General features: G+C 33.6%; 1 protein-coding gene and 1 long non-coding RNA gene across 2 annotated transcripts; one reads left to right on the top strand and one right to left on the bottom strand.

The window, feature by feature from the left end:
• Positions 1-9,030: 9,030 nt before the first annotated feature.
• Positions 9,031-9,792, top strand: LOC131636937 (zinc finger protein ZAT4-like). The gene has a single exon (XM_058907517.1). The coding sequence runs from the start codon at positions 9,031-9,033 to the stop codon at positions 9,790-9,792; it is 762 nt and encodes a 253-aa protein (XP_058763500.1).
• A 903-nt stretch (positions 9,793-10,695) lies between these two features.
• Positions 10,696-16,761, bottom strand: LOC131636936 (uncharacterized). Its single transcript, XR_009294221.1, has 2 exons — positions 16,626-16,761; positions 10,696-16,515 (listed from the first exon to the last, which is right to left on the bottom strand). It is a non-coding gene; the product is annotated as an uncharacterized LOC131636936 (long non-coding RNA).
• Between the last annotated feature and the right edge of the window lie 10,557 nt (positions 16,762-27,318).

Genomic DNA, 27,318 nt, shown 5'->3' with positions numbered 1-27,318 from the left:
TTGAAACTAACTAAATACGGATCATCCATGTATTTTTTTCATATGAATATTGTACCCTATCATCTTTTAATTAAATGGAAGAATACTTTACACACTATATGTTCCTTTAAATTTAAGATATCTCATATTTTTAAAAAAGAAAATACACGTGTAGATGATTGTCAATGGAGATTTTTTTGTTGATTATGCCACTCTGCGGGATTTACTTCTTATTTGTACTTTTGAAAATTTTTAAGAGATAAGTTAGGTATGTCTCACTATATTTGCTAGTTGTTTAATGAATTATACTTTATGTATTTCCATCCTTGTTGTTTTTTCTTTTTTATTCAATAATTTATCCTTATTAAAAAATATTATTTTTCTATTTACTTTACAAAAATAAAACCTTATTTAAGGGATTAATTAAATAAAAAGGTTTACTAAATTATTAATGGGCTTTTAAATTACAATGTACAATAATGATATTTTTGTTAAATAATTTTTTACTATATTATATTTTTATAAAAGAAAACAAAGTTTAACAATTACTAAGTTTTTTTTACTAAAAAACTATATTTGTAAAAAAGTTTAAAGAAATATTTAAAATAAAATCTTACATATACATCAACATTCTAAAAATATTTTAAAGAATTAATTAATCATAATTGTCAAATTATTAATATTGATGTAGCACTTGTTAGATACTCTCTCCGTTCTTTTTTAAGTGTCATTTTAGCATAAAGTTTTTCAATCAAAATAATGAATTGTTAAAGTTATTTTCCTATTTTACCCTAATTTATTCTCTCTTTTCAAATAAATTCAATTATACTCTCTCTCTCTCTCTCTAATAACTAATTGAGAAAATAATTAATTTTATAGAAAATGTGAAGTGGAGTTATTGAAAACGTAAGGATATAATTGACAAATTATAACATTAAAGTATAAAAAAATACTTAAATAAAAACAAAAAAAAATCTTCTAGAATGATACTTAAAAAGTAACAGATGGCGTATAATAATAGGATAGATACATTATCATAACGAAACGATATCATATATCCTTTTATGTATTTGCCAAGCACGTGAAAAAAAAATATTATTTTACTATTTTATGTCTTTGAAACACCCACACATTTACAAATTATTCGTGTAAAAAATACATACTTTTTATAATTAATTTAAATTCAATAAATAAACAAAAAAATGAAAATAATATAATAAATTGAAATAGATTTTATAAAAAAAACCCTTTGAAAACAATCAATAATATATTTGAAAGTATTTATTAAAGAAAATATGAGTAAATAAGTAATATATTATTTATATAATAATTAATATAAACAAATATATGATATTTATCATATATAAATGACAAAATTATATTTAACTTTTCAAAAAATTAATATTAATATATTCAAAATTGTTAATTATAATTTTAAATATTCTAATTTAAATACATTAATTATTATCTTTAAATTTAATATCATTTTTTATTCATATCATATATAATTTTAAATTTTTAAAATATTTTCTTATCTTTTTTATAAAGGTTGAATAACATTTAAAAGGATGAGTTATTTCACTTTTGACTTTTCCTAATTTGATTCTTTTTTAATATCGCTCAACTTGAAAAATTATTCAATCATATTCAAAAAAGTATCTAGTCAAGTTTCAGTTTGTTTTGTCAAATAAGATGTCAACTCAGGGATGTTAGTGGTATAAGATATCATAGTTTCAAACAAACTTGAAAATAATGTTATGATTTTGAAAGCATCTCAATATACATAATACGTCTGACTCCATTTTGAAGTGGGCCACTTTGAAGTTGATCTTATTTTTCAAAAAAACCATATTTTGTCAGATCAATATACACTCGATTGTATGCACTTACTATAAGATAACTCATTTTAAGTAAACACGTTCATTTTGCCTCATGTGTTGCACCATTAAGACAAATAATAAGAGTATCGAGAGTTTCATCATATTGTTCTTTTTACTATATAGCATCATGTATGGTTCCTTGTGGGTTTTCAACTCTTAGATAAGATGTTGGCGAACAAGTGTATGATTTTTCTCTCCTTTATCTAACAAAGTTGAAACAAAGTGATAATTGTTGTTACAATCACCTTTAACATCTACAATTCGGTTAATGTGTATGTGCGTAAAAACATGCATATCTTCAATGTGTATCATTTTAGGTAAAGGTGGGGAAGGCGGTGGTTTATCGATGTGAGCACCTTTAATAGAACATTTTTTAAATTGTAAAATTGGAGAATTCATATTAAATGAGTCGACATATTCGAAATAGGATGGAGAATGCTTAGTTAAATTGTCAATTGGTGATGGTTTGATCTTCTTAGAAGCACCTCTAATTTTTACAGGTTCTGCGGGTAGCTTCATATTTGTGATTTTTGGATTTGCTATCTTCCACAGTTGCTATTTGACGCGCGATTTCAAGTTATCATCAGCTTTAAAAATCTCTCTTAAATCAGGTCACATTATGTCATAATAGATATATATTAGATTTATCTATGAGCGCAAATGGATATCCATGACGGTGGATAATATGATATTTGTGAATGTGATTACCCTCATAGCGAATACCTTAAACGATTACAAGATTTAAGGTACCTGCAGATATTTACAAATATCGTTCGATAACATTTTTTTCCAATTTGTGAGTTATGGTGAAAGAGCAAACGATAGAAGAGTGAAAAAGGGGCATTGGTTGGACGGAGGAAGGACGGTTCTGATTGGTTTGACGATGAAATTGTTGAAGGGAGTTCTAGAGTGTAGAGAAACTTAAATATGAAATGGTTAAATATAATTTATATTGAGTGTGAAAGGTTTTTTTACAAAAAACTTAAAAAATAAATAAAAAGAAATATCAGAAGACTAATTTTTTTAAAAGATGAAAAGACAAAGTATAATAAATTTAAATAGTTTTAATTTATTACAGATACGGATATTCGCGGACGCATGTATGATTAAATTTATATATGTATCCATTGAAATGAGTATTTAAATATTCATTCATTTTATCCGCAAATATCCATTAAACTACCCTCTTTGTATCCGTAACGGGTTTTATCCACGAATACCTACGTGTACAAGTTTTTTTGCCATCCCTAAATTTACCTTCCTTGATTACACCACCATCAACAAACCATTGCCTTTTTCAGTGTGTGTCCACCTCATCCATACATACACGTCTCTCAAAATTAAACATGCACATAGAAGACTTTATGTTCTTCTAAGTGTACAACCACGCTTGGAGTTATCTGGACCTATCTTCGTGATAAATAAAATTCAATCGTACTCGAAATATATTGTCAACCAAGTATGAATATAGATTATTGTCTTTGAATTTATATTCTAATATTGTGATGCTGCAACTAAATGATATTTGTATCTCGTCGCTATGTTGATTTTGAATTATTTAATTCACTAATTCCTAACCATTACAAAAATATCCATTACTATTTAATAATCAATTCGCTATTATAGCATGAACAGATTGAACTCTACTAGTTATAGTATTTTCAAAGTGTCTAACCTAATCAATCCATGCACACACATTTTTTTCTTTCATCTGGTCTAATATAGTGCTATCAACATATTTCAAGAAATCTAGATATTTCGCACAAACTCTTATGAACTATATGACAAATTTTGTTGGAAAAAGATTGAGAACAAGCGTGTATTTTGTTAGTAACAATTTTATTACTAATGACTTCATTGAATATGCAGAAGCAATATCAAAGCTCACGTACAACAAGCACAGAATCAGAAAGTAAGTCAGAAGCTTCAAGGAAAATGAACAAATCAGTTACAAGAAGCTTTGCAACATCAGAAGATCACGCACGTAGAAGATCAGAAGTTCTGAAGTTACAACGCAGTAACTTACAAAAGGTAAACAGCAACCGAGTCACATGTAAATCAAAAGATAACCTTCAGCTCAGCATGCAAAATCAAATAAAATACAAAGGATCAGAATCAAGAAGAAAACCGTTACAAACATCATCATTAGCAAAACGGTTACAACAATTAAAAGGAACAACTCCCAAGGTGGATTGAAGAAGCAACCTACATGCAGTTCATTGGAGAAAACAAAAGCACGGTGCAAACACGCCTACATTTATTATGCTTTCCAAAGATCAAGACAACGAACACACTTTCAAAGCTATAAAAAGAAGTAAGATCTCTTATGAAATGTGTGGTTTTAGGAAAAGATGTAGAAATGAAAAACTATGAAAATCAAAAGGAGCCTTAAATAAAAGAGGATCGAAATATTGTCTCCCTAAAGACTCCCATTCAAATTATTACTCAAGAAGAATCAAAGAAGCAACTCTCAATAAGAACTGTTGTTCTTAATCTACTTAGGAAGAAGATCAAAGGAAGAAGAATCAAAGAAGCAACTTTCAATAAGAACTGTTGTTCTTAATCTGCTTACGAAAAAGATCAAAGGAAGAAGAATCAAAGAAACAACTCTCAATAAGAACTGTTGTTCTTAATCTGCTTATAAAGGAGATCAAAAGAAGAAGAATCAAAGAATCAACTCTCAATAAAAACTGTTGTTCTTAATCTGCTTATGAAGAAAATCAAAGGAAGAAGAACCAAAGAAGCAACTCTCAATAAGAACTGTTGTTCTTAATCTGCTTAAAGAAGAAAGTTGAAGATCAATGCAAGAAGCAATCCTGACTAAGAACTGATGTTCTAATCTGCTTAGCAGAAGAAGTGAAGACGAAGATCAACTTGAAGAACCACTCACTACTGAAGGACAATGATCTTACTCTACTTACCACAAAGAAGCAAAGATCTGTCAGAAAATGCAGACAAGAAGAGTTCAATGAATAAAACAAGTTACTTGTCATACAGTTTGTAATCAGAATATCTGCTTATTAAGAAGCATTATGTGAAAACCAAGTTAAATTGGTAATGATGCCTTGAGCGACCGAGTGAAGGTCTGATGCTTGAGAAGACAGTGGCTGAGGTCATTGTGGAAATCTCTTGGAGACCAAGTGAAGGTCAAGAGTCCAGGAGTCAATGGATGTTATATCTCGAAGAGATCACTAAACAGTCCATTGTAGTTAGTCACAAGCAGTTGGCTTGTGCAGGGTTAGTCACAGCGGATAGCCTGTGTAGGATTCCTGAGTCAATGAACGTTGTATCTTGTGGAGATCACTGAACGGGTCATTGTCCAGATGGTTAGTCACAGCAGTTGGCTATGCAGGATTGTTAGTCGACGGAGGTTCGTGCGGTTGTAATCATGAATTGGTTATAGTGGATTAAGACCTCTGTTGAGAGGCAAATCACCTGAAGAAAGTGGACTGGAGGTAGCCTTATTTAGAAGGTGAACCAGGATAAAAATAAACGTGTCTTTTATTTTCTGCACATGTCATTTTAACTCAGAACCTCCTAGCTTTAATCTGCAGAATTGTACTGAGCAAGTCAGAAGTTATGATAATCTTTAGAAGTTAAAATGAAACGTCTCATTGGTTATGCACATATTCTTCTGAATATGATTCCGTTTCGTAACTCATAGCATATCCAATATATGAGATACAAGAAGAAAGAAAAGATTTTAAAAGAAAGGGAATTAAAATTTGATAAAGAACACAATTCAATCTCCCCTTTCTTGTGTTTTTCTCCACCTTCAAATTTGACATATAACTCCTCTATAGAAGAATTTGTTATAACATTTCTGACACCTATTATGTTTTCCAAAATCTAATTAGGTTTGACCATTTTTCTATCTTCACCCTTGATTTTTTGGATCCCTGTCATAGGCTTAAATCTTCATCTTACTTTTTTGTTATATTATACCTACACAATAAAACATAAGAGGTAAGAAACACCCTTGCAACCAATTCATCAACGCGATCACTGAAAATCACTTGTGACATATTTTCTCGATCTTTCAACAATTTTCGACACACTACCAAAGCCTGTGTAACTTTATCGTCTTCTTCACATACCAAAAATGCAAAGTCAATTGAATAAATTATCTTTGTAGAAGTAATACCAATAATTTCTAAAAAAAGCATGTGCTTGTTGATCTTATATATTGAATAAATTATCATCACAATGCAAAATGGTTAAACAACTTCATAAAATCGAGATGAGCTCAAAATATATCTCAAACAATTTTTCAATCCTCACACACTTTGTACGTAGACACATAATGATCAACATCCAACAATTTCAACAATTGTTGCATTTCAAATCTCAGATTTTTTATCGCCTTGTTGTTTCATTTGCAAACATTGTATATTTGTCTAATATTTAAAACATTTTTTGGTCTCTTCCTTTTCAAAATTGTGAGTATGTTTTAGAACCGATGCATGTTCAATATTATGTCAAAAACAAACTTCTTCTCAACAGCATTTAGATGACATACAATCTAATGACCAACTAACATGTGACTCAGACCATAATTATGTACACCACAAATCACATTAAATGTCCATGAACTATTCGCTTAGTGGTACCACGATTCAAAAGAACATATACATTATCTTGTTTTAGCGTCATCACGTTTTAACTTTTGGATAGATTCTTTATACTGACAACTTCTTTCACATCTCATCGTAACAAATATTTGTATTCTATCGGAATCAAAATTCGACCTACCGATAACAATGTCAAACCTTAATTTGACAACCACATTGTAGACTCAATCAAGCATATGTTCGCATAAAGCAAACTCATGTTTATTGATATTCTTTTTGAACAACGTGGACAACAACTTGTTCTTCTTAAATGCATTAACTTTAATCACAACATCATGGTGTATGATCACAACATCAAAGTGTTTGATCACAACATTAGAATGCGCCATAACTACACCCAATAAAAAATAAGACAATTTCAATCAACATTAAACGAATCCGAATTTCAATTTTTGGACCAATCCTACAAAAATATGGATTTCAATTTTTGGATCAATCCTACGAGAATTTGGGTTTCAATCTCTAGTTTACGTGTTCATAGTATAAAAAGAAAAACCAACGTATCTATATGATTAATGATATAAATGTACATTACTATTTCAGATGATTTTTGGTCTTTTAATGTCATACAGCTGGATCTTGTTTGCAAATGAAATTTTTGATTAAGAATGGAAGGAGATTTTGAAAGAGTTTAACCTTTTTTTATGTTATGATCATGAAGAATACTACACATGCAGGTAATACAACATTTATTTTCCCGCCAAATGTTTCCGAATTCCAAAATCCAAAAGGAGTATCCGGATTCCAAAATCAAAACTATTTTTAAATTTGAATGAGGTGGGTTTGTGATGAAGAAATTTGTTGATTTGTTGTTTTGTGGTGCATTCAATTTTCATTTTTCAAACGGTGACAAAAAACACTTTTACATTTCCATAGAATTTAAGAGTACTACATAAAAAGTAATGAACAATGCTGAACTTCCACTATTACATAATATAGTAATCAACAACATGCAACCTATACAACTATGCACATGCACTCATTAGTTTTTTCTAATAGTATGCTAAAAATAATGTACTCATTAGTTTTTTTTTAATAGTATGCTAAAAAGTTTCCATGATTCTCACAAACAAGTTTAAAATCCAAATAAACCTCTAGTATTCCACTCCTTTCTAATCAAAATGAGCACTGTATAAGGTTTTTGCACAAATTAAGGAATGTTATAATATATTATACTTTTACTAAAGTAACCTTATAAATGTGTTGGAAGTAGTGTATAGAGTGATAATTAAAAGACACAGTTAAAAAAATAGCAATTATTTTTGCATTGAAAAGTGAAAATGACATTCATTTTCAATCGCACTACACTTCAATTTTCACATATCGCACGACTCCAACTATTGTGTCGACTAGTATGGCTTGTGACAGAGGCAGGAAGGACAGAGAAAATTACCCAATATAATGAATAATGCATTGATCCAAAGGCACAATTTAAGTTCCTACAACCTCCAAACTCTCATGAATAAATTGTTAAGAAATAATCAGAAAAATTTATGATAACAAATCATGGTTTTATTTATATTCAAGTATTGATACAAAGAATGGATTTGGTGATACTGCAATGAATGTGCTCCCAAGTCTCAACTCTCATTAAGACATGAACCAAAGACAGAAAATGCAACTATACAGAATGCATGCTAAAAATTATATACAATTCTATATGTACAAAAATAGAGAGGCCATGCAATCAAAGATATTTTCGTCAAAATAAGTTTGCCAAAACTATATCTCTTTAAGAAATACTCATCATGGAATCAATGGCAAAGTATAAACATGCATAATTTGAGCTAAATACAGCAAATTTCATTTTTTATATGTATATCAAATAGTGTTTATATTTCATTTTATCCTTGAAATATAAAGCTCCTTATCACTAAACTTAATGTTTAGTGCATATGTCTGCAATTTATCAAACAGAAATTCTTATCAAGTAAAATAATAGATTTTGTAATATCAATCATGATTAAAATAGAGAAAAACTAGTAGATCAAATATATTGAAATGAAATGGCAAATGTTGTCCTCAATATGTTACTTTTTTTAGTATCCTGCTAAATGCTATTTGTTAATAAAAAGATTGCAGTATCGCTACGTAACACAAAATAAAATGAACTATTTATTTTATACTTTCGGTAAAATAAATAAATGTAAATGCAAAATCAGAATCTGAAATAATTCAATTATATCTTTCTTGTATTACCGCATTAAATTAAAAATTCATAGTAAAGCAAAAAAATGACTCAAATGCTGAATAAAGTGATTGCACGCGATTGTTTCCTACATTTATTACGGCCTTTTCTTGTTTTGTTCCTTTTGTATAAGGAAGCCTTTTTTTTAACCATGTTATATGTACAAAGTATCCACCGCAATTTAATAGTGATTAATCTTCGTCGAGGAACCGGTGGCGCACTCAAAGTGAATTCACCTTTTTCTATAAGGAAGGCTTGTAACCTACCCCTCTATAAAATTCTGATTTCAACAAACACTTATCCACAACAAAGGGGTGAGGAAGTCTCTGGATTTTACTGTTTTTTTGCAGCTATGGAGAACAACGGCAAGGTCTGCGGGATTTGTGATAAGTGGTTCTCCAGTGGGAAAGCTTTTGGAGGCCACATGAGATCTCACTACGTCAAATTGCCGATTCCTCCAAAGCTTGAAACTAACAATCAAGTACAAGGCGATTCGGCCAATTCAACCCAGCATCCCATTCAATCTGCTTCCTCGCTGAGTTGCCATCTCAAAGAAAAACGCACAGAGAATTTCGGATCTATGAAACGCAACTTGTCTGCCATCTCTGCAAGCTCAAACTCAAACAGTGAAAACAAATCCGAGTCCTACCCACAAACCCCAACCCACAAAAGATCTAAAAGCCTCCATGAACAAGATGAAGCGGACGATACAAAATCTCTGTCAGAACAAACAAGTCCAATAAGTGATACTAAAATTCCTCGGGGTGCTTGGGTAGTGTGGGATTTTTACGAATTCGCGCAGCAAAAGGAAGAGGCCAAGGCACAAAAAATAAAGGAAATCAACGAAATGAAGGCAAAAGACAGTGGAAGCAAGAGAGGTGACTTGCTTGCTCAAGCTGACTCTCAAACCAGGATCAAGTGTGAGAGGTGTGGAAAAGAGCTCCGATCTTTTCAAGCTCTTGGTGGGCACAGAGCACACTGCAGAAATGACAAAGATGATGACTTTATTGATCGGAAACCTTTTCAATGCCCGTACTGTAACAGATTTTTCAAGTCTGCTCAAGCACTCGGTGGACACAGGAGGGTACACTTTTCCGTTGCTAATGAATTTTGAAGCATGCAAGTGGATCTCAAGTTCACATCTGTTTTGAATTTTCAAGTCCTGATGATATTTTAAGTTTCACAACGCAATTGCGGAGATCAGAATTTACAGGTTTAATTTGTGATTATGTACACAATTTTAACTGTGTTCAGTTCTGAGTGTTAAGAACAATATTTGCTTTTAATCATTTTAAGTTTTAATAATTTGGAATTGTGGGTTTACATTTATGTAAGAGGGATCTTTGTTTTTGATTATCGTTTAAGTGTTTTTCTTAGTAGTTTGTATCTTCTTCATCTGTTAATTCATGTTCAGTGTTATCAACCGTAGATCGCAGAAAATAACGATTTGTTCAAAGTTTGTTACGCAAGAGTGTTACAGTGCCGATATAATCACTATTTGATAAAATTTTGTATTAAATAGAGATTTATTCAAATTTTTCTGCATTACAGTGCAGCTATAGCCACTATTTAACAACATCAGACATTATAAATCTCTGTGTAGACCAAAATGATCATATTTTCTTTTGTTTGCACTAGTATGGTTTTAGGTCAAACTTCATCGGCTCCTACTCTGTTTTTGAATGTTGGTAAAATTGTATAGAGCCTAGGATGACTTGCTTCTCTAATGGGACATTAGACCTCTATTTTTCACAAGGTTTGTACTTATGAACAGTGCTACGGAAGCCATGGCACCGCCATTGCGAATGGCATGGCGGAATTTTCTGATAACCATCATAGAAAGTTCGGTGATGGGCTTGGCTGCAATGGTGTGTTTATATGGCGTATTTTTGGCCTTCTGCCATCGACAACACTGCCTACGAAATATTACATTACTCCCCACACTATGGCATAGACTAATGGACTTGCATATTTTATATAATGGAGTAACCACATATAACTTTCTAAACAACAATAATAAATAAAATTTCATTGTTATTATATACTTGTAGAAGCTTCAACATGATTACATGGGTTGTCTGTGTCCTTATCTAGGAAGAAAACTTCTGTTTAAACTTTGGGTTGAACCACATGTTCAGTACCAAGCTGCTATGCAGTGCTCTGGTATGGCTTTCTAGGGGAGAAATTAAGCCTTTGATGAATTATCCCTTTTTCAAAATTTGATAGTCTGTTTCAAGCCATTGCTGGCAAAAAAGGCTAGATGTAATAGAAATACTTAAATATCATGCATGATCCAACAAAAGAAGTATCATATCTATCGCGAAAAGTTAAGATATACCGCTATGATTCCAAAAATGACAAAACAGGGGTTTTGGATTGGGCAAAAGTGTGGCACCCTCTAATGGGGCCCAGGTGGCTGAAAAAAGTGGACAAAACTGCAACGATAGCAACTAGTTCAAATAATTAAACATGAAAAGCAAAACTCAAGCAGTTGAGAAGGATGAATGAGGTTACATAGGAACTGCAAACAATGTTGTCAATGGCGGATGGCAGTCCATGGCGGAGAGCCAAAATCCCACCATACTGGCCATAGCGGTCATGGCGCCGCTATTTGATAACACTGACCGCAACTATATATACGTATGTGTGTGGCCGTGTAATTTGATGAGTATAGATACTAGAAGCATATGGCATACAAACAGAACGGAATGGAACTACGTATTTTGCTTTCTTCTCTTTGATTCCACCTTTTTTCCAATGAAATCAAAATGCAGTACTTGTTTTACCTTTTTGTTTTAATTGAGTCTGTTCTGTTCCAAATTATTTAGCAAATGCTACCTGAGGTTACATTATCTATTTTCATTTTTCTGAAAACCCGGTATTTGGTCTACCGGCCGAGTATTGTCGATAGCGGTTGGTGGTGCATGGCAGAGAGCCAAAATCCCGCAATACCGGCCGCTTTGCGGCGCCATTATTGCGGATTATGGTGGAACAACCCACAATAGCAACCGATATTTACCATTGCGGCGAGCCCAAAAACTGCCATGTATATCCGCCATAGCGGGGAAATTTGATAACACTACCGACTAATTCCACCATCCACTAGTGCCTAAGGATAAATTAGTTGTTCTAATTAGCAATTACTATAGTTTCACTGATACTATACCATGTAAACTAATCCTTTTTACTACACTCCCTGCCCTTTTATTGCTGGAAAATATAAATATAAATAGAATACATAAGGCCATCTAAGACCAAGATGTGGAACAAAAATGAATTTTTACCTCCTTGATTCATTTTTTGATAAAATGGGGAAAGAAGAAATAATGAAATTTTTTGACGAAGATGAGTAAAATTTTGCCATATGTGAATCCCAATCACTATTGTCTATGGCGGTCCATGGCGGAGAGCCAAAATCCCACCATACCGGCCGTTTTGCGGCGCTGTAATAGCGGACTATGGTAGAAATACCCGTGATATTGGCCGACGTTTATCATTGCAGCGAGTCCAAAAACCGCCATATATATCCGTCGTAGCGGCCATATTAGATTTGACCTAATTCATCCTTACAAAACCGGTTAGTAAGGTGAGGAGTGTCACTCTATATAAACTCTTTCAATGCTTTATCTCCAACCAATGTGGAACTTTAGGATCTTCCTAATACACCCCCTCACGCCCAACATTCTTTTGGGCTTGGTGCGTGTATATTAACGGTGGGCGGCCCATGGCCTGATCAATAAACTCTGATACCATATTAGAGTTTGACCTAATTCATCCTTACAAAACCGGTTAGCAAGGTGAGGAGAGTGTCACTCTATATAAACTCTTTCAATCCTCTATCTCCAACCAATGTGGAACTTTAGGATCTTCCTAATAGGTCATGATGCCGCTATTTGATAACACTGATCCCAATTAACTCTTAAAGCCCCACATGTGCAACTCTGCAAATTTTAACTCAAGGCTTTTAATTTAAAACCAAATTTACAGATGGGGTCATCATTTAAGGTGTGTTTTACACTATTTTTTCAAAAGTTAAAATATCTAATACATATTTTTAATATATATTAAAATGTAAGAATTAGAATTGGGCCTAACTCATCCCTACAAAATTAACTTGTAAGATGAGGGGTATCACTCTATATAAACTCTTATTAGACTCTATATTTAACCAATGCAAAATTTGAGTACTTGGATTTTTTTCAATACACTCCATCACGCCCAACACTACTGAGCTTGGTGCATAAACGGTGGGTGGCCCAAATTGTGTGGGACTTGGTTTTTCCAATACACCCCCTTACACCCAACACTATTGGGCGTGGTGCGGATATATAAATGGTGGGTGGCCCGAATCAATAGACTCTTGATACCATGTTAGAATTAAAATTTGGCATAACTCATTCCTACAAAATTGACTTGTACGGTGAGGGGTGTTACTTTATATAATTCCTTGTTAGACGCTATCTTTAACCGAAGTGAGACTTATGTTAGAGTTTTTCCCAAAATAAAATATAGACACTGCCTTCCTAAAACCTATCCTCCAAAATCCAACTCCCAAACATAACCATAAGTTTTGTTTGGGAGTTTGGAGGAGAACGGAGGGGAGAGCTTTGAAAAAAGCGAAGCATTGCGTGAAAAGAAATGGAGAGATCTAAGTAGAGAGTTTTGTGGGGTTTATTTTCATTCATAATATAAAGTTCCTCTAGTTTAGGAGAACTAAAAAATTGTATTGGAAGAGGGGTTTGGAGGATTTTGGAAAGTTTAGATAAATTGTTGAACTTTAACGTATGTTGTTATAATATTCCGAAAATTAAAAATATGTTAGTGATAAACATTCATTTATCATTTTATTCAAAATCATTCTTTCAAAAAATGTTAAAGATTTCTCTATATTTTCTTTAAATTTCTTTTTTTCGAAGCTCTCCCTTTGCCTCCCCTCCTAACTCGCAAACAGTCTCTTAGGGACTACTTTTGTGATTTCTATCTCTTCGGACAAATTGGATTAATCCCTTATCCTTCAAGGCCCAAAATGATTATTAATATTATATTATCTATGTCGCACTATTATGTGCGTGGAGTCGTGGATACTATTAATGGATTAGATTAGCCCAAACATGAAAAACTGGCAACACAATGTTTCTTAATAATATATTTCCTTAGAAGTATAATTCCAGTCCATTGCATGGATTAGAGGGAAGTGTTAAAAACATCATGCGATCCTAATTCAATTACTTGTTAGAAAGAAGGTTGATCTAAATATATAGCATTAGAAAATAAGAATAACCAAGCCACTCACAACTTACAAGATGAAACTCTACTCACCCGGAGTGGGGCACAAGCAAGCATCTAATGGTGGCACTTTGTGTTGAATCTAAATACTTTCCTATCTTAGAAGTTTAGGACTAAATCAAATTCTCAGATGCAGGTACAATGAAAAACCATGGAAGTGCGAACAATAGAAAATTGGTAATCTAAAAGAATTCAGTCACAATCACAGATAGCAAATTCCTATCCTCTAAAAAAAGAGTTGGTGTGTCATGTTGTGTGTGGCAAGCAGAGGATGAAGATAGCACATAGGGTCAAACCCTCTTACATATTAAGTCTTGTTAATCATTGTTGATCATGCATTTTCAAAGGCTCACATTTCATACCCTTTCAAGTTCAGTTAGGTGCTCCTAATTTAAAATTTATTTAAGATAATAACATCTAATCTTGACTTTGGCAACTAAGAAAATTGGTTTCCCTCTTCTAAAGTGAGCTCTCACCTTGGAGAAAAAAGTATTGTGTGTTGAGTCAGGCAGAAAGTCAATTACTTATATTAACCCCATGTATAGTAAGTTATGAATTTGCATGTGTCTTTCTTAAAATTTGGAGTGGACCTCACTCAACCTTAGATAACCGGTTTGTAAAGAAGGATGTCAATAGCGCCACTATAGCGGAAAAGCGTGAGTGGTAGGGTTCGGGTGCGATGCCATCTCTCTGGGAACCACCTTCAAAAATGGCAGTTTTCGCAGTCACGAATTGTGGCCATCTTGCTATCCACAGGCTCACTACAGTTGTGCCTAATGGAGATGAGGAGTTGGATACTATCTATTTATGCTACTTTTTTTCACTTGGCAATATTCCTGACATTTTCGGTTTAGTTCAAAGAACATGTAATATCAATGTAAATTTGTTTTACACATACATCCAATGAGAGTCCACTATTTTGCCATGTCATCTCACTCCTAGTTTATACTGAAATTGTTGATATGAAGTGGCGAAATGATGAGTTCCAATTGGATGTCAATGTAAAACAAATTTACACTATCTGTGGATGTCCCTTTAACTCATACATAATTAAAAACATATATTTAATCACCAGTAATTCGATTATCGGTAAATAGTGAAGCCTGAACCATATCTTTGTTATTTTTCACTAATTCAATGATAAATCAAGTTTTAAAAACACTAGTTTCAATGTAGAAAAAATAAAATCATTATTACACTGTTGCCTCTTCGAACTTGATTCTTAAATATCTTTTTCTATTCAAATTTAGCCCATACATACTATTGTTTCTTTCAATTCCCTTCTTCCAAAATTCTCGAATTTTTTGTTTGCTGATCTTGGACACAAGCAAACTAGACAAACTCGGTAAGCCATCATAAATTCATTTGCAACACTTTTCATATCAAGATTTACCCTAATGTTGATGGGAACGCGAGTTGGAGTGTGGGGGATCACACCATCTTGTGATTCAAGCAGTGTTTCCAATAGCGGATGGCGGTCCATGGTGGAAAGCCATAATCCCGCCATACTGGCTGCTTTGTGGCGCCATCATAGCGAATTATGGCGGAAAAAGTAGCAATATCAGCCGATATTTACCATTGTGACCAGCCCAAAAACTCCATTAATGTCGATCATCACGCCGCCATGGCGGATATTCAATAAACTAGTGGTATTTATTGCAAGTTGGCTGCACTTGATTTGTTTCTTAATCTGGGTCTCCATTTTCAGCCACATTAATAAACCAGTTTATTAAAATTGAAACAGTTCGGGTCGGGTTTAAAAAGCAGGTTCCAAATTTAGATCAGAAATAATAACAACTTCGTTCTTCCTCACGCGTTCTCTCTTCAGACTCACGGCCAAAACAAATCCTCTTCTGCCAGCGACAGCGAGTCACCTCTTAAACTATCCTCCACCAGTAACTACGACGGAGCCTCCTCCCTCTTCCCTTTGTTTCTCTATTACTTGTGTGTATTATTTATTAACTTGTCGCTATAAATTTGTAGTTATGAACTTATGAACCTTATTTAATGTCGTGATTTAGAGGTTATTTTATTCGTCTACGATAAAATTATGCATGTGCATATATAACTATAACTATATATGGTGTACTTTTTCCCTATTAGCAAGATCTTATGATTCATGCTATAGTTCTCGAGTTACGATCTTTCGTCCCCCTCCCGATATCACGTAGAATCTTAATTTTCAACACATTCATGATTAGCACGCAAGTTAGCAACATGTCAATAACCAAGCAAGAAGAAATCAAGAACAAATATATAACAATCTCATCAGTCTTCTACCCTAGGGTTGAATTGAACACATAGCATACTGTACGACTAAATATATATTAATGATTCAAACCGATTGTTGTTACGCTAAGTACGACTAAATTATTAGAATCATAACAGAGATGGATCAAACCGATACGCAATAGCAATAATTGAAATGAAGACCTCAGTTGCAGAATTTGCATAGCGTGTTGCGAATAGTAATAATAATAGGTCCAAGAGAGAGAGGGAATAGTACCAGTGAATCGGGGACTCTTGAATTCCTGTAAAATCTTTCAGTTATCTACACAAGAGAAGAAAGAAAGGATGAATGGAAGAGAATTGAATCGCGTATATATAGAAATAAATCGTAACAGTAAGTTTCTATAGTAGAAATTTTCAAGAATCTATCACCTATGTTGCCTAATTTACCGGGCAATCGCGGTGGTATGCGGAGCGGAGCTAAGACGGTCGCCAAATCGCCGACGACCAAGTCCGGCTCTGTTTGCCGGCGGCCAATTGGGTTCAGTGTGACTCTTATCCAACATTGTTTCTGATTGGGCTTAAAATTAAAATCCTATATTTTCTTTTTTGATTTTGTTCTGCCACCCCCATTTTTACCTCACACCCACACTACATACAATTTTACAAAATTATATAAAAAGTTAAAATATTTGAAAATTTGTGATTTTTTGAATTTTTTTTATTCATATATCAGTTTTTTTTTTAAATGAATTTTTCCGGATTTTTAAAAAATATAATATAAAAGCATCAATTTTATTCCTATTATTTAAAATCGACGTAAAATTATAATTAATTTTTGGCTTATTTAGTCCTGAAGTCCCATAACTTGATTATTTAAGTGTGGAAACCTTAAGTTGGGTGATTTGGCATGACAACAAGGCTTATTTAGCATTTGTGACTCAGCATATTGCATTATATTAATGTGTCATCATTTTATTATTCCTAGACTCCATTTTCACGCTTTAGGGCAATGGTTCTTCTTCTCCTTCCTCATTTGTCATGCAAACGATTCTCACGAAGATCCTGTGAAGATGTTAATGAACTCCAGTAAATAATCAAAATCAAACACCCAAAGTTGTGGGTCATTTGGATATGTGGTGATAAGAAACAAAATGATGGATTGTTGGTGCCAAGAAGAGTGTGTGATGCGTACTTTTACATATCTCAATAGTGTAAATGTTGAAAAAAATTGGGACTGTAGGAATTACATGAATCAATTGGAGAAGGGATGCAACTTTTCAAGTGGGTAGGTGATAAAATTGTTGATGGAAGGGATTTGAAGATTGAAAGGCAAAGGAAGAAAATATTAAAGTTGAAGAATGAGGTTCTGGGCATAAGAGAAATGTTGAAAAATGCCATAGTGTTTTATATTATTAGTCTAAGGTTTAATTTAGTCTTTGTAACTATATATTTGAAATAGAATTGTGGTCAATGTTGTGAAAGTATGTAAGATTGATGTTGCTTAAATGAAATGATTGGATTGTTATATTAGTGTTTTTACCATTTCTTTTGTTATGTATTATTGAGTGGTGTGTAAATTTGAAGAATGATGCTTATAGTGAAATAATATTATTACATAAGGGACTTAATAGATTCAATTGAATAAATTAGGGTCTGCAATGTTGTAGTTATATGTTACAGATAAACATAATGTTCAATTTTATATAGAGTCATGTAAATATTGACACAAATAGAATAAACAAAAGGCTTTGCGTTATAAAAGCATGTGTTCTTTGACACTAATATAAAAAGGCATAAAAGCCTAATTATGTGTTCATCGACACAAAGTTACAAAAGGGCATAGAAGCCTAATTGTGCTTTTATTGACACAAAGCTACAAAAGGGCATAAAACCTAATATTGTGTTCATCGTCACTAAGTAACAAAAGGGCATAAAATGATAATTCTCTGTTCATTGACACTAAGATGCAAAAGGGCATAAAATCCTAATTCAGTTTGTAGTTGCCTCAGGTTGAGTTGCTTCAGTTTGAGTTGCTTCATGCTGTCTAGGACCATGTTGAATTCGTTCAGGTTGAGTGGTTTGAGCTGGTTTAAGTTGAGTAGTCTGACTTGGTGGTGGCATTTTGCATGTTGATTTATTATGCCCCATCATGTGGCATCTACTGCACTTAATGCCAAAGTTCGCTCTCTTCAGCCGAGTCTCATCCTTGATACTCTCAGATGGATCTCTAGTTTTCTTCTTCTTTGGCCTACATGGTTGCCTCTTGATAGATGGTGGTTGTAATTCGACATAGTCTTTCTTCTCCCACAGACTTTTCCATTAACTGGAAAAATAACAGATGCATAACATGCCTCACACACTAGTTTTTTGTAGCAGTCAGGCACAAATTTTTCAATATCCACCTGTTGTGATTTCATGCAAGATATTGCATGACAGGATGGTAAACCAGTCAACATCCATATCCTACAGGAACACATCTTGGTGGACAGACTCACAACATGCTTTTCTCCATTATTTTAGATGTTCCTCACCTTATAATCAAACTCACATGCACGCCTGCATAAATTACAACAGTTCAATCACACAACTTAATGGCTAATTTACACAACACACAAGTAGTTGAACAAATACCTCACAATCCATTGGTTTGTTATGCTAGATTCTTTTGCAATCTTTTTCCTAATATTGGGCAAAATATCACCTTCAAACTTGGCAATTTTCTGTCTGTTTGACTCCCACATTAGCATGAGTTGGCTTGGCCCTAGAAGTGATAAACACAGAGTTGAAAGCCTCTGACATGTTGTTCCATAAGGCATCACATAAAGGATATGTATTGAAGAAAGCCTTGCTTCAATATCCATTGTGTCTCCTATCTTAGTTTCAGTGCCACCAACATCTGCTTATAGCACAGGATGCAAAACATATAAATGGACTTCCCTAGTCAATTTAGCTATTGTATGCATCCTCTTAGTTCCCTTGTCATATTTCAACTCAACTATGCTATTACACTCCATTTGGTCATGATACCAAAGACTCTCTATATTTGGATAACCTAACTCCTTTAACACATCTAATACCTCGAAATAACTCCAATAATCAAAATCCACATCCCAGGTTTCCTCTAACCCATTATACCCTAATGTCATGACCTTAGAAAACTCACCCCCGTGATGAACAATGCACACAAAGCTATTACCCACGACCTAGAAACTGAATATGAACAACCCTAAATGAGAAATACATTTTAGAGTTACAAAAATATAAACAGTTTGCATTAGTTATACCTTAAAACAGATTATGGAAGATCTTCACGTTCCACAAACCCTAAAACTGAAGATGACCGAAGTATCAGTAGGGTGGATGAACGAAAAATGGATTAAATGAACTAAGTTAACAATGGATAAATATTATTATACCCTTGCGCACAAAGTTAAATTTGGATGATTGTTTCGCGAACAATGATGAAGATGGATGGAAGATATGAAGATGAAACGTGAAATGAAAATGAAATATGACGGGTTAAGATGAAACGTTTAAAAGAGAAGTAATTTTTATTCAAATTTGATTATCATAAATCCATGTCACCTAATGATGCTGATCAGTGCATTTTGATGCACATTCCTCTACGGTTTTACTTATACATTTCCATGGTTTGCTTGTCTTATTTTTGTATTTTATAATGTTTTTATATTTTAAATTATTTTTATTGTTATTTGATTTTCGTATTTATTTTTCAGCTTTAGCAGTCTGCACGGAAACGACCATAACTGGAGTTCCGGGAGTCCGATTGAGGCGCTCTAATAATCGCCGGAAAGCTAAGAGAAAGAGCTACAACTTTTATGTTTGAGTAAAAGTCAGAATCGGAACCTATATTTCCCAGAATTGCGTTTGAAGCTGCAGCACTATTTTATTTTCAGTTTTTGGGTCGTTTAGTAGTGGGCCTGGTTTTGTCATTCGACCCAGTTGAGTCATAAACGTTTTTTGGCTGATTCCTAATAGGTCTAGCAGCCGTGTTACTGTTCATCACGAAACACTATTCACGAATTTGGAGATTGCTGTGTATGATCATGAGGAATTAATTCATCAAGGATCAATCTGCTGTGACTCGGATTCCACTTTGAGGTTTTTATAATTCCAATTATTTGTTTCCTTTGAATTCTTCCTATAATTCCAATTATTTGCTTAATTTGATTGTTGCTATAGGATAGATTTCTTAAATTCGATTGTTGATTGATGATCCTGAATCAATTTCGTGTTAACATAGCTTTTATATTATCACGAACGATCAAAGTTGCGTTTGCTTAATTCGTAACAGTTTTAATCTGTTTGCTTAATCCAGAATTCAGGAACATCTGCCGTATAATTTCTATTGAGCTTGTCAGTAGTTGTTATAATCGAATAGGAACGAACGAACCCGTTAGGGAATTGGGATTTTATAAATCGATGATAAGTTGGGAGTCGATACAATAGGTTGATTCGTTTTAGCTTAATTATTAATCACTATTTTCATAAACAGCTTATTTCCAGAATCACTTATTTTAAGAATTTTTTTAATTCGACCACCAAACCAAACCCCCCCAATTCGATTTCAGTTAGTAATAACTAAGAGTCCTTGAGAGACGATACACGAGTTACCGTTACCGTCGTACTACAGTTTTATAAAATTAACTCGTTTTTTACCTGCGCGCGACAGCGGATCAAATTGGCGCCGTTGCCGGGGATTCTTGTGAATATTACCTGATATTAGAGTCTTAGGTGTAGTGTTTGTGTGTTTTGGCCATAGTTTCCTCACGGTTTTGGCCAATCCGCGTTTAGAGTCGAAAAATTCAGTTTTTGAAAAAATTGTGTTCGATTGTAAAAAGTTTTTTTCCTACTGGAAGTAGAAAAATCGTACGATTAATACTCCCTTACTCTAGAAGAGTAAGTGAATTCGAGCCAAAATTGTCAAATTCATCGTTTTTCTATTTTTAATGAATTTTTTACTGTTTTCATAGAGTCAAAAAAATCCAAAAAAATTCCTAAAATTCCTATTTGTCTTAATTAGATTAAATTTTGTGTTTTTATATTTTTCTGAATTTATTTAATCGTTTTTATTTTTTCTATTCGTTTATGCATGTATGGGACATAATCGGTATTTCGGTGTATGTTGAACCCATGGCTGAACGAAGAACACTAACGCAGTTGGCTGTCCCTAATGTGAACTATAATGGTTTATGTATTGACTATCCTGCGGGTGATGCACCTTTTGAATTGGAATATGGTTTAACACATTTGTTGCCTAGGTTTAATGGTTTTGCACGTGAGGATCCGCATAAGCATCTGAAGGAATTTCAGGTTGTGTGCTCTGCACCTTCCGAACCTTCACTAGAGGATATTGTCAAACAAATGGCTGCAAATAATCTTCAGTATCAACAGCGAGTAGATTCTACTCTCCAGACTTTGCAAACACAGATTGGACAGCTTGCCACTTTGATGAATGCCATGCAGCAAGCTCAAGGATCAAACCAACAACGCTTGGAAGAGCATTCTGTTTTTCAAATAGAGTTGCTTTCTGAAAATGTTGATGATACTTGTACTGATTTGTTTGCAGATGATTTTCCATCATTGTCTGGTTTTGATGATGTTTACTCTTGTGATATTTGTACTGACACTAAAATTTGCTCTGTTTGTGCTGAAATTGAGGTTGCCTTGCAAGTTGATATTCTTACTGCAGATGAGGTTGCAAATGAAGTTGTTCATGTAGATGAAGCTCTCGACACCCCGGCTGCCCGGATCAAACCATCCATTGAACAACCACCTTCTCGGGAGCTGAAACCAATTCCTCAAAATCTTAAATATGCTTATTTAGAGATGAATAAAAAACTTCCGGTTATAATTTCTTCTAAACTTTATTTTGATCAAGAAAGTAAGTTTTTGCAGGTTTTGAAGAAGCATAACAAAGGAATTGGATGGACCTTGGATGACATTTATGATATTAGTTCGTCCATGTGTATGCATAGGATCTCACTTGAAGATACAGCAAAAGTAGTGAGGCAGCCCCATAACCTTTGGTTCCTTGATGTTGTGAAAGATGAGAGCACCTTCACGTGCCCATTTGACACTTTTACTTTTAGAAGAACATTCTTTGATCCTGGAATAAAAGGCGAAGGAGCTAAACCACTTTTTAAGGACGATGAGCATTACCGAAAGCTACTCCATGAGAGCCCCACTTTGGAAGAAGAGAATATAGAAGATCTCTCTTTGGGAAAGGCAGCTTATATGATGACTTATCCTCCTTGACTACTCGGGTGTGTTCATTCCTTTCTCTCACTCTTATTTTATATTAATGTTCTTTCATTGAGGACAATGTATGTCTTAAGTGTGGGGGAGAGAATCATTTCTTGTTTTGTTTTCAGTTTTTTTAAAAAATAAATAAATAAATAAATATGCATCGTTTTGAAAGTTTTAGGCTATAGACTGATTTGAGTCGAGTTTGCGGAGACTTGGGAAAAATTCACAAGATTGGTATCGTTTTAACACCGTAAGTCTCCTGCATATGGAAATTGATTTGAATTTTTATTATGTTTTAGCCTTAAATTCTCATTCTCTGACAGCTCTTGAGTAGTTTATTTCAGCAGTCGGCACCATCTCTCACACACTTTACGCAGGAAGCCGATGAATATAAGTGAATGTTCCGAAAAGAAAAGAAAAAAAAGAGAAAAGAAAAAGGTAATACACCTTCTAAGTTTGGTGATCCTCACCCGGTCACTTAACCCAACGGTTGTGTAATCTTCAAAAAAAAGTTTTCAAAACTCTTTGTTAGTTGGTTCAGCGGTTTCTGGTGCTGAACTTGGTAGGGAGGATTACGGTCCGATCCCCCGCAACTACATCTGAGTAAGCAAAGGGTTATGCCACGCAAGTATCGGAACCCCGTGCAAAAGGATCAGAGTCACTAACCGGTCGTCCTGCTATAAGTGTGTGGAGATAACGAGCTTAATGTGATTGCGCCTGAATGAAAAAGAGCAAAAAGGATGAGTAAGTTAGGGTATGGTATAATAATATGATTTGAATTGGTTTGTGTATTTAGGAGGCTTATGTCTGCATATCTGTGGTTAGTGTTCTTACGATGTCCTTAGTGTGCAAGATTAGTACCTGTCGATGCAAACTTACCCGAAGAAGATTGATAGCCTAGGATGAGTAACTGTTGATGTATTTCTGCTTTCTTTGTTTTGTTTTTCATTTTGCTCGGAGTGCAAAAGTTCAAGTGTGGGGGAATTTGATCAGTGCATTTTGATGCACATTCCTCTACGGTTGTACTTATACATTTCCATGGTTTGCTTGTCTTATTTTTGTATTTTATAATGTTTTTATATTTTAAATTATTTTTATTGTTATTTGATTTTCGTATTTATTTTTCAGCTTTAGCAGTCTGCACGGAAACGATCATAACTGGAGTTCCGGGAGTCCGATTGAGGCGCTCTAATAATCGCCGGAAAGCTAAGAGAAAGAGCTACAACTTTTATGTTTGAGTAAAAGTCAGAATCGGAACCTATATTTCCCAGAATTGCGTTTGAAGCTGCAGCACTATTTTATTTTCAGTTTTTGGGTCGTTTAGTAGTGGGCCTGGTTTTGTCATTCGACCCAGTTGAGTCATAAACGTTTTACTGTTCATCACGAAACACTATTCACGAATTTGGAGATTGCTTTGTATGATCATGAGGAACTAATTCATCAAGGATCAATCTGCTGTGACTCGGATTCCACTTTGAGGTTTTTATAATTCCAATTATTTGTTTCCTTTGAATTCTTCCTATAATTCCAATTATTTGCTTAATTTGATTGTTGCTATAGGATAGATTTCTTAAATTCGATTGTTGATTGATGATCCTGAATCAATTTCGTGTTAACATAGCTTTTATATTATCACGAACGATCAAAGTTGCGTTTGCTTAATTCGTAACAGTTTTAATCTGTTTGCTTAATCCAGAATTCAGGAACATCTGCCGTATAATTTCTATTGAGCTTGTCAGTAGTTGTTATAATCGAATAGGAACGAACGAACCCGTTAGGGAATTGGGATTTTATAAATCGATGATAAGTTGGGAGTCGATACAATAGGTTGATTCGTTTTAGCTTAATTATTAATCACTATTTTCATAAACAGCTTATTTCCAGAATCACTTATTTTAAGAACTTTTTATAATTCGACCACCAAACCAAACCCCCCCCCCCCAATTCGATTTCAGTTAGTAATAACCAAGAGTCCTTGAGAGACGATACACGAGTTACCGTTACCGTCGTACTACAGTTTTATAAAATTAACTCGTTTTTGACCCGTGCGCGACAGCGGATCAATGCCTAGCTGGACTAGCAACATAGCAAAAACTAACGGAAATACATAAATTTTAACAGAAAGGACGACATTGACTAACAGAATTACAAATAAGGGATCTGAAAGTAACATTTATTATATAATGGACTGAACTGAAATCTGAAATTAAACTAAGGGACCAAAGGATGCATTAAGCCTTTATTTTCAAAAATATAATTTTATATCGATTTTTTTAAAAACCCTGTATAAATTCATATTTATATACCATATTTTTTATATATCCGATATAAATTCATAAATTTTGAAACACAAATTATGATTGTATTTCAGTATTTCAAAAAATATAAAACAAAAATTAAAAAAAAATCTGATATTGTTAACTATGTTTTTTCTTGGTCCCACTAATATGAACTACCAAAGATTTGAAAATTTTGAAAAATTATAAAACATGTATGATTTATATAAAAAAAAATTGTAGTGTTGACTTTGTTTTTATATAAACATATACGGTATGAACTATCAGATTTTATGCGCGAGAGAGAAAAAATTTCAACACCTTATTAATGAAAAAAATGAGAGGGACATTTTAGTCTATATCGAAAATTAAGAAAGTGTTAAATATAACTAGGGATGGCAGGACAAAATATATATATATTTTTTAATTTGATTTTTGTATATTTCACCTTCAAAAAATTTTAAAAATACATTTCTTATTCTTAAATCCTTAAAACATTTTTTGGGATGTTCATTGCACCCTTACTAATTCTTTCAAATTCAATGGAAATTCGAAGGTATCATTCACATTGTTCATGGATTAAAATTTAGAAAGCATCCAATGTTAGAAAAATAGAACAATACAATAAATTTCTTCATCATAAATTAATCGCTAAATACCCTTTTTGGTCCCTTAAGTTTACCCCGGGGTCCATTCTGGTCCCTTATATCAAATCCAGACTAAATCAAATATTTTGGAATGTTTTTTTAGAATTTTAATGTCCTTACTTACATGCCACGCCTACAAACAGGTGCCACGTCAAATGCCACCAGTGCAAACATTGACGTCGTTTATGAAAATTGGACGGAAAGGACTAACGTAGACCTTTTTGAACAATTAAAGGACCACTTTGGAACTTTTTAAAGATAAGGGACCAGAATGGGCCCCGAGATAAACTTAAGGGACCAAAAAGGGTATTTAGCCAAAATTAATTCAGTGCAAGTAAACATTTTTCGTGATTAAAATCTCAAAACACACCCTTCAACAATTGAAATTCGATCTAATTCGACAGGGAAAACAAAAATTGCATTACCTTGTGTGTAAACCATGCATATGGTATTCTTCATGATCACAACATATTTCGTTAAACCCTTCCAAAATTTTGTTGCATTCTTATTCAAGACTTTTGTTGCAAACACAATATTGTATTTTGACATCAAAAGACACAAAATTGACTGAAATTATAGGTAAGGTGCATGTCTACTAATGATGATCATTGTAAATAATTAGTTTTGTTTTTGTAACATGAACGCAAAATTTAAAAATTGTAATCCGAATCTATGAAGGATTTGTCTGAAAATTGAATTCCAGATATCTAAATGTTGATTGAAATTATTATTTTTATTAGTTGTAACTATGGTGCATCCTAATATTGTGATCAAAGCTAATGCATCTAAGGATGGTGATCCAAAATTACCCTAATTGTTAGGCTATCTCTCCTATTTGGAGTGGCCCAAATGGATGTGGATTAGTGGCACATGTGTGTGTAAGCCTTTGTTTTTATACAACAAAGAGAATTAGGTTATTCATTCATTGTGTGAGAGAGACAAGAAGAAAAACTAGAGAGAAAACACTATTCTTGCAACCCCAATTTATGCACAAATAAGTCCCAGAAAATATGAGTTTTCTCACAACTCAACCATTGGATTGTCCTAAAATCTTGGCACAGTATTTGTCATTCATAACAATACATTTTGAACGGCGGAGATCGGATTATGAGCATTCTAAGTCTTTATGTCGAGTCCATTTGTGAGGTGCGAATTTCTTGGTGTTTTTGGGTTTGTTTGTCTCTCTTGATTCTAGTTGTATTCTAAGATTGATCGTAGATCTTGATGATGTTTACGTATGCCTCTAACTAGTGTTAGAGAGAACCTTGCTTGTACCCATTGTTGATTATAGTGGAGATATTTAGTGGACTACAGGTCTCGTGGTTTTTTACTCCTAATTAAAAAAGGTTTTTCCACACTAAAATTTGTGTTATTTGGTGTGTTTTTGTTGATTGTCGTTGCATTTGGTATTTGGGAGAGATTGTGTTGTTGAATCATCCTGTATCATTGTGGATCTCCTCCCAAAGAGGTGACACATACTTCCATTCCCTTAAGGTTTTTGGTGGATATGTGGCATCAAGGTCTCTTGAAACCATGAACGTTTAGCCCGTTGACATGTTCGAGCATCGCTCTCCGGACTCCCCAACACTAACAAGGTGATGTAAATCTTGATGTTGGAAAAGAATTTATCAATAATATGAGTTTACTTTACGTGAATATGTGCTTCAATAGATCCGCATGAAGGTTGAAAAATTAGGATTTCGCATTGTTATTGGGAGGTTGGATTCTAGTTCTGATAGAAGACATACATTTGTGAGGATGAGATGTGAAAGAACTGACTAGTATAAAGAACCTATCCAAAAGTTGAAAATAATGACACCGCAACAAGAACATGGTTCTCTGGCATTTCCAAAATTGTCGTTGTCCAACAGCTTGTTGCTACTGCATTCTCCTTTTGTGATCATGACCGAGAGCGTGTTCTCATCATCA

This window comes from Vicia villosa, unplaced genomic scaffold (genome assembly GCF_029867415.1).
Source record: "Vicia villosa cultivar HV-30 ecotype Madison, WI unplaced genomic scaffold, Vvil1.0 ctg.001863F_1_1, whole genome shotgun sequence".
Classification (NCBI taxonomy): Eukaryota; Viridiplantae; Streptophyta; class Magnoliopsida; order Fabales; family Fabaceae; genus Vicia; species Vicia villosa.
Note: the sequence above shows the minus strand (reverse complement) of the source record. Positions and strands in the feature narration are given on the sequence as shown.

Coding starts and splice junctions, on each gene's coding strand:
- LOC131636937 (XM_058907517.1), top strand. CDS start 9,031: ATGGAGAACAACGGCAAGGTCTGCGGGATTTGTGATAAGTGGTTCTCC.